We start from the raw sequence: 8,763 nt of genomic DNA, 5'->3' as shown, positions 1-8,763 counted from the left end.
AAGTTTTGCAATAAATACATAAATAATCAATCAAGGAACGTGCACCCTGCAACGTTCTGGGAGCGTTATGGTTGCAAAAAATACAAAATAAAATAAAACCTAAAAAGAATGTTCCTAGAACATTATTATTTAGTTCCCAAAAAATAACCAAACGGGGATCAAATATTAACGTTACGGGTAAGTTCTGTGTTTGCTGGGTTAGAGTTATTCTACATTATGTTGTTTTGGTCCTTGCACATTTTGTTTGACTTTGTTTTATTATTTAATGTTCATCTTTAATGGTCTCTCTGCCTTGTATTACAAATTTGCAATAACCATACAATAAATATATTAAATTCATTATTTTAATTAGTTTTAATTTTTTTATTTTTTTTACTTTGAGGACAAAAAAATGCCTGCTCAAATATCTACTCAAACAGTTTATGAAATGATTTATAATTCAATTTCCTGCTTGTGATATTGTGATGAAACAACTAACTTGACTCGTAACTGTAAGTTTAATTTTTTTCCACTATTTTAAGACAAATATGCTGGGACAATAAAGTTTACAGCATAACATAAATGGCTTTGGTATTCAGCTGAGATATTTTCATTCACTCTAAAATAGAAATGAAAAAATGTTGCAACCCAAACCTTTTGACTCTGTGACGTGCTCAGCTCTGACCACTAGAGGCGCTGCTCGTTTCCAGTTCGCCATTGCTGGGCGGGACTTAGAACGGAACCAGCCAATGAGCGTCCAGATATCCGCGCAGTGCCCTGCCTATCTGCGGAGCGCCGACCTTTCAGCGTGCTGTGTGTCTGTTTGACACGTAACTTACCTCACTCTCATGTGGTGAAGTCTACCTGTGTGTCGCTTATGAAAGCATTTCGGTCGGTTTAAGACTGACAAACCTTTTGTAACGTTTAGCGCGGACTAGTTTCATAACCTGCAACATGGAGCCAGGGGCGAGTGACGCGACAGCAGGTAAATACTGTATTACTACAGTAAAAGTGGCATAAAGAGATGGTATGGATGTAATACTACCAAACAACGTTGCATACTTGGACATTAGCTTTAGTATGCATTTGATTATTTAAGGTTTACACATCGTTTGATTCATTAAGAGCAGTAACAGTTGAAATGCAAATAGATGTTATTTGATTTGTTTAGGTTGAGTCGAAAACAATGCACGCATTGTTTTGTAGTATACTATGAAGTGTACTAATCAGAAACTGTATTGCCCAGCGGTTTATTCAGGCAACTTTGTATCAGATGTGTCTCCTAAAATGCATTCAGCTAAGAAAATAGACACAAATGCTAACATAAAAGTTTAAAGTTGTCAAATTTATGTGGATAGTATATCTCAAATGATTTGATCTAAAAGCAACATAATGAGAATTTTATTTTTAATTTTTGAGTTCTTATTGTAATCTCTCTCATTGAAAACTTTGGTAAACTTGAGCACAATGTGAATTTCTCACTTCCACAGGTACTCCATACGTTGAACCTACCAAAGTGAAGAAAAAGAGCAGTAAGGAGAACAAACAGGAAGCCTTGGCCCCGTCGGAGCAGACCAGCACTATGAAGCGTCTCTTTGGCTTTGAGAAGGAAGACATCTCCTCATGGCATCGTCTGGTGTGTCTCCTCAATCGGCCCACTGACCCGGCCTCATTGGGCATTTTCCGCTTCTTATTCGGTGAGTACTCATTTATGCATGGCATATGAAATTTTACAGCATCCATAATTCTGAATTGTGGTTCGGGTGTTAATTAGGGCTGGGCAAAAAAATCGATTTTTCGATATATCGTTTTTTAAAATGTGGTCGATTCAATATCGATTCTCGAAGGCCACGAATCGATTTTTTTTCAATATTTATTTCCGCAAACATTGAACATAAGATTTACGTTAATCTTATTACTAGTCTAATCCACTAGATGTCACCCCCTTATTTGCCTTGCGCGATGTTACAACGGAGAGTCCGTCATTCATTCATTGCTTAAAATGGCGGATTCAGGTTAGGCTTGCCGCGATAGAAAGTAGAATGCGCACGCCGCTTTTACAAGCTATTTAAAAGCTAAGGAAAGCAAGGAAAAGAGGGAACGCCCCCACCCCCACGGTGATACCGGTGTTGTCACAAGTGTGACGTGACATGTGGTCAAGTATGGCGACCCATACTCGGAATTAGTGCATCCAAAGTGCACACACACCGTGAACACACACCCGGAGCAGTGGGCCCGTTCATAGGCTTGCAGCCTCCATGTTACAGCTAATGCTGTGAGATTTTATGTTTGTTTTGTCTTAAACATAAAATAACCTGATCCTGTTTGATCAAGGCATGCGACTGTTCTGACTTGTCCAATTTTCAGCATCAGTTTTTCATCTTGCTTCAAAATTCTGTCTATTCATTGTATGCATTTGAAATATAGAGTTGGGTTTTGTTTTATTGTACCCAAGTGTACCTAAAATAAAAAGTGTTTAATATACAGGTTTGTGGCTCTTAATTTCCTTTTATTAATTAACCATTTGTAATCTTATGTTCACTGTTCATTTTTTATAAATATAGGGTTTGTATTAAATCTATATTCATTCATATAGTCGAATCGAAATCGAATATCGAATCGGAAACCGAAATCGAATATCGAATCGAAAATTGAAATCGAATATCGAATCGAAAATCGGAATCGAATTGAGAGCTTGAAAATCAAATCGAATTGAGAGCTTGAAAATCGAATCGAATTGAATTGAGAGCTTGAAAGTCGAAATCGAATCGAATTGAATCGAGAGCTTGAAAATCTAAATCGAATCGAATTGGAACATCTGAATCGATACCCAGCCCTAGTGTTAATGTGTGAAGTTTTCTCAGGTATGATGATGGCACTGGACATCACCCAGGAGCGAGGCCTGAGTCATCTGGACTACAAGTATTTAGATGGGGCACCAGTGTGCCGCTTCCCCCTCTTCAACTTCCTGAAGCCCCTTCCCATGGACTGGATGTTCTTTGTGTATTTTGTGATGTTCCTTGGTGAGTTCCTCAAAAAAAAGTCTATGAAATACAACATTGACTGCCATTTATTCCTAAATGGCTTTGTTTCTGAAAGTATTTTTGCACATTCATGTTCTCCCATAGGCATTTCTACAAATTTAGTTCAGAGTTTTTATCTTTGAACCAAAAACATCTAGCTCCTGGAGATAAATAACTTTAATGTATTTTATGATTAAACCAATCATCACAATGCAAATGTCATAAATCAAAGCAATGATATAACGTAAAAATACTTTTTTATATTTAAAAAATAAGATTATATATTTATATTGTTATTTATGTAATTTGTTTTAAGTTTTATATTATTAAAATGTTTTATTTAATATATTTTATGTAGAGATTCACAATATATTGGATCTTGGACAATATTAAGAGTTTTTTTGTTTGTTTTGTATTTATTTCTGTCAGGTAATATTTAATTGTAAATGCCTATTTTTATATCTAGATTACTTTTTTCTTCATTAAACACTTATAGTTGATCTTTAAAAAAACATAATTTAAAAAAGTAGAACTTAAAAAAAATAATTCACTAACCCTGTTAAATGTAATCGGTAGCAAAACTCAAAATATGTCCATATTTTATTCTGTACAATAATGTTTTGATGCATAACTTCACTTATTGCATTTAAAATTATTTATTTTAGTTTTTAGTGTTTTATTTATAAATTTATGAAATTGTATACTATTTTAATATTGGCCATTTATTAGTTATCAGCCATAACATGGCTTATAAGCATCGGCCAGAATATAGAAAATGAGTACATTTATTTTTACTTTGAGAACCTAATTGCATCGATCTAAGCATATGTTCTTTGTCTCCTTACTGCGTTCACGAGACTGATCATCTTGTGTGTGTTTTGCAGGGGCTGTTGGTATCATGCTCGGCTGTTTTTATCGCCTTGCCTGTCTTATGTTTATATCCACCTACTGGTACGTTTTCTTCCTGGACAAAACAACCTGGAACAATCACTCTTATCTGTATGGACTCATCGGCTTCCAGCTCACGCTCATGGATGCCAACAGATACTGGTAAATTTAGACTTCCGGTAGAGTATTTGGACACTCATACTTAAAGGGTTAGTTCACCCAATATTTAACTTCTTTTGGACTGATGCATGCAACACCCTCTGAGTGGCGTTAAACCGCTTGAAAGATCAAAGACAATTTTTTTATATAACTCCGACTGAATTCGTCTGAAAGAAGAAAGTCATATACACCTAGGATGACTTGAGGGTGAGTAATTTATGGGCTAATTTTTATTTTTGGGTGAACTAACCCTATAAATATATGCAACAAATATATTTGACACCTTGTCATAACGCAGGTCATTAGATGGACTTCGAAACTCCAGGAAGAGGAACGCTCATGTACCGCTCTGGAACTACACTATGCTGAGAACTCAGGTCAGCTAGTGAATCTCGAATTGCCCAGAAATATCAACCCTGTGTTGTAGATTATCTACATTGGTACAATTATGATGAGACATTGAATGCGCATTGCCTTTGACAGATCTTCATAGTGTACTTCATCGCTGGAGTCAAGAAACTGGATGCTGATTGGGTGGAAGGATACTCAATGAAGTACTTGGTGCACCATTGGTTATTTGACCCTTTCAAGTGAGTATATTGGCCTCCAACAACTTTTGCCCAAGTATAACACATTGTATTTATGGATCAGCATCATGTTTGTTGTTATTTCTCCTTTGCTCTGTTTCAGACTGATCTTGCCTGTTGAATTGATCAATCTGATGGTGGTCCATGGTGGAGGTCTGATCTTAGACCTCACAGCTGGCTATCTGCTCTTCTTTGATGCCACACGTCCTGTCGCCTTCTTCTTTGTCAGCTATTTCCACTGCATGAATTCCCAGCTCTTTAGCATTGGTAAAAATGTCTCTCAAAACTAGTTCACCCAAAAGATTTGCGATTTATGAAGACTTCATTATCTTTATTTTTATCCTCAGGAATGTTTTCGTACACCATGTTGGCCACAAGCCCTCTCTTCTGCTACCCTGACTGGCCCAGACGCTTTTTTGGCCGTTTCCCAGAGTTCCTCCAGCCCATACTGCCCTTCGTCTCTCCTGCCCCGATTCCCAGCTCCTCCTGCGTCTACCCAAAACCACCCAGTGGGTCTGGAGAACAGCAAGAAGAGGCTCACGCTGCTCCCAAACCCACCACTCCGAGCTTCAAGCACAAGTTTAGAGCCATCTTCACCATCCTTTACATCATGGAGCAGTTCTTCTTGCCGTACTCGCACTTCCTCACGCAGGTGATTTAAAACAACGCTACGCTGTTTGAGTGCAGTTTGATCTAGAACGTTCAGTAGATCAGAAGATACAGCGCTTTCACAATCAATGTAAACACAGATAGTGAACCAAAGCAAACATCTGCACAAACGTTTGGAAGAGGAATCGCAGGCCTTGCTGGGAAGAGATTTAGTCATGTTGAATAGGTGTAGAAAGGCAAGCTAAGACAGACATCACTATGGGTAGAGATTTGAACAGATTTATCAGCCTAAGAAATAAACGCAGGCATGAAAATTATCCTACACTGTAGACATGAATGATACCTCAGATTGTGAATCGTTACACACTATTGCTATTACATTTTTATTTATACAAGCACACTTACGATTATGTTATACAATAATACTCATAAAAAATTTTTATAGTCTTGCATTGAAGGTGGGACCTGAGCCATATCTAGAGAATGTCATAGAGACAGGCTTATTTGACTGATGGTGCTGATTTGTTGATTTGTTGGCTAGACACCAACACCCGGCAACACAATCTTTTGTATTTATTTTAAATAAAAAGTTGTTTAATTAATATTAATAATTAATTATATTATTATGTTATTTGATTTATGTAACTATTATTAATAACTTATTATTAATTTATTAATAATCATTTAATTTAATAATATTGTAACATTATTATTATTATTTTCTATTGTTTAATGTAATAATAATAATAATAACAAATTAACTTAATTATTAATAATTGTAAATTAACTTAAATTTTATTAACATTATTTAATTATTAATCATTATGTAACGTAATGTAACATTTTGTAATTATTATTATTTTCGATTAATTAATTCAATAATATTAACATAACTTTTGTTTTATTTATTATCATTATTATTTAATTATTATTTAACTTAATGTAACATTTTTATTTTTATTAGTTATTGTTATTTAATTATTAATCATTATTCAGCTTAGTAACAATGTAACATTTTATTATTATTATTATTATTCAGAATATAAGAATTTCAAATGTTAAAAATGTAATCTCTTGCCTATACAGGGCTATAATAACTGGACAAATGGACTGTATGGCTACTCATGGGACATGATGGTTCACGCTCGCTCACATCAGCATGTTAAGATCACCTACAGAGACGGAGTAACGGGGGAGATGGGATATCTGAACCCTGGCGTGAGTCACTTGATAAACACAAACATTTTCAGGTTAAATACTGATTAAGCTTTATTGGTAATAATTTTGACATACCTCAGTTTATGAAAAATTGTATGTCCATAGTTTAATGTTTCATTAACTTGCAGTAGAAGCATATGGGAAAAAGTTATTCCAAATTAATTTTTCATGATAAATCAACAATGTACTACAGATACTGTCAATAGAGCTTAACTTGTTTTGGCCCACAATATTCCTTATTTTAGCACTACACCGACTGAAACGCATTGAAATTGTACCACTACATTATAATGCTCTTTTAAATATGCTTATCATCTTTTTCAATGTGGTGCAGGTTTTCACTCAGAGCCGGAGATGGAAAGACCATGGAGACATGTTGAAGCAGTACGCCACCTGCCTCAGTGAAAATCTGCCACGCTTCAAAATCTCAGAACCAGAGATCTACTTTGACATTTGGGTGTCCATTAACGACCGCTTCCAACAGAGGTTAGTAATGCTTCTACTGTTCAGTTTACATTGCTAGATGTTCCTCGATTCATACAAAATGATAATCCAAGACTTTATTAATGGTAAAAATGTCTCTCTTTCTGTCCTGCAGGATATTTGACCCACGTGTTGACCTCGTAAAGGCTGATTGGTCACCGTTCCGGCCCAATTCATGGCTCATGCCGCTGCTCGTTGACCTCTCACCGTGGAGGACTAAATTTGAGGAGATTGAAGGGTCTTTAGACAACCAGACTGAGGTGGTCTTCATCGCTGACTTCCCAGGTATATGTCTGTGTTTATAGATCGATATATCTAATTTAACCACACAGATGCTCAGTTACTACTGTTGTTGCATTCACAGGCCTTTATCTTGAAAACTTTGTGAGTGAGGATCTTGGAAACACTAGCGTTCAAGTCCTGGAGGGTCTGGTGAATGTTGAAATAGTGGACGAGAAGAAGAACTATAGTTTACAACCTGGTGAAAAGATGCAGGTACAATTATTCGTTCCTCTTTAATGAACTCTTGATTCATTCTGCTGTAACATTTTCAATTCTTACTAGTATTAATGCTGTGTCTATATTGAATTGATGTGATAAATGTCATTATTGTGTATTAAGATTCCAGCTGGTGCGTACCATAAGGTGTACACTGTGTCTGAAGGGCCTTCGTGTTACATGTACATCTATGTAAATACTACTGAAGCGGAGCTGCAGAGGAACTTCACAAAGCTTTCTGAACTTCAGGAGAAAGTGCGCAATGGAACAGGTAGGTTTTTTTAATCCAAATTCAGATTTAATTTAGATTAAGTCAGCGTAAAAACCGTTTAGACACGCCACAAAACAAATGGCAACAAGAGCCCACAGCATCTTTATTTAAAATATGAACGGAGCTTTGCTTGTGAATATACAGTACCTGTCTAGTTCAAACTCTTCCTGGCTCTTGTAGTGAAACATCCTTGAACATCAATGCGAGTAAAAGAACCCACATTATTTTTTGTGTGGAGCTCCCCTGTAACAACTTGTTGCTGTTTGTAGAAACCGAGCCTCTGCCTCTGGAGCTGCAGCCGCTCATCACCGGCCTTGACAACCTGGACTCGGACCACAGCGTGATCGACCCTGTAGTCCGACTCTTCCTGAAACGACAGAAGCGCATGCAGGAGGTCAAAAAGAGACGAGAAGCTTCTATGGTCGAAAGATTCCAGAGATTTGCCTCAAAGAAATACTACTCGATTAGACGAGGGTATGTTGAGGTGTTAACTCAGATAGTACATGTATACACACAGTCATGACAGTACAAGTGAACAGTGTTATTTTGGTTCATCTTTTGAGGTTCCTGATGACAGCCATCGCTTTGCGTAACCTGGCCGTGGGTTTGCCACCGTTAGAGCAACTGACAAGAGAAGTGGCCTACGCCAACATGAAGGAGCCCGAGACCGAGAACGATCAGGATGAGCGTCTTAACGATGAGGTGGGCCACGGAGAGCTGTGAGAAAAGACTATGTTACTGAGCTGCTGGGTGATCCTGCAGCAAATCAACAAATGCTTTAATAGGTCAGTATTTTTGGAGCATTCCACCTTTGTGAAAAAAAAAAAAAAACAGTTTATTGTTTACAGTTTGGTCATTTTCTTTCCCTTGTTTATTATTTACTGAAACTAAAAATGAAAATCAGTCATCTTTTACACTCCCTCATGTTGTTCTAAACCTGTATGACTGTTGGATTTTAAGATTTTATACTGTAGTGTTTTATATTGTAGTTGTAAAGACTATTTTATGGTACTTGTTTCTGTTCTTAAGTGAACTTCCATTGTAGGGA

General features: G+C 36.6%; 1 protein-coding gene across 1 annotated transcript; it reads left to right on the top strand.

Annotated features, from left to right (window-relative positions):
• Positions 1 to 763: 763 nt before the first annotated feature.
• On the top strand, positions 764 to 8,753 carry LOC107686456 (vitamin K-dependent gamma-carboxylase-like). The gene is made up of 15 exons (XM_016483469.1): positions 764 to 964; positions 1,470 to 1,676; positions 2,844 to 3,002; positions 3,887 to 4,052; positions 4,348 to 4,426; positions 4,533 to 4,639; positions 4,740 to 4,903; positions 4,984 to 5,288; positions 6,332 to 6,463; positions 6,798 to 6,949; positions 7,062 to 7,231; positions 7,311 to 7,441; positions 7,568 to 7,715; positions 7,985 to 8,189; positions 8,279 to 8,753. The coding sequence occupies exons 1-15, from the start codon at positions 934 to 936 to the stop codon at positions 8,436 to 8,438; spliced, it is 2,316 nt and encodes a 771-aa protein (XP_016338955.1). The 5' UTR covers positions 764 to 933; the 3' UTR covers positions 8,439 to 8,753.
• The last annotated feature ends 10 nt before the right edge of the window (positions 8,754 to 8,763 follow it).

Source organism: Sinocyclocheilus anshuiensis, unplaced genomic scaffold, assembly GCF_001515605.1.
Source record: "Sinocyclocheilus anshuiensis isolate Anshui unplaced genomic scaffold, SAMN03320099.WGS_v1.1 scaffold838, whole genome shotgun sequence".
In the NCBI taxonomy this organism is placed as follows: domain Eukaryota; kingdom Metazoa; phylum Chordata; class Actinopteri; order Cypriniformes; family Cyprinidae; genus Sinocyclocheilus; species Sinocyclocheilus anshuiensis.
Note: the sequence above shows the minus strand (reverse complement) of the source record. Positions and strands in the feature narration are given on the sequence as shown.

What these genes read in the sequence shown, in the direction of transcription:
- LOC107686456 (XM_016483469.1), top strand. Translation starts at nt 934, where the DNA reads ATGGAGCCAGGGGCGAGTGACGCGACAGCAG. An exon ending in CATTTTCCGCTTCTTATTCG is followed by an intron (nt 1,677 to 2,843) that starts GTGAGTACTCAT and finishes AAGTTTTCTCAG; the next exon opens with GTATGATGATGGCACTGGAC. An exon ending in TGGTTATTTGACCCTTTCAA is followed by an intron (nt 4,640 to 4,739) that starts GTGAGTATATTG and finishes GCTCTGTTTCAG; the next exon opens with ACTGATCTTGCCTGTTGAAT.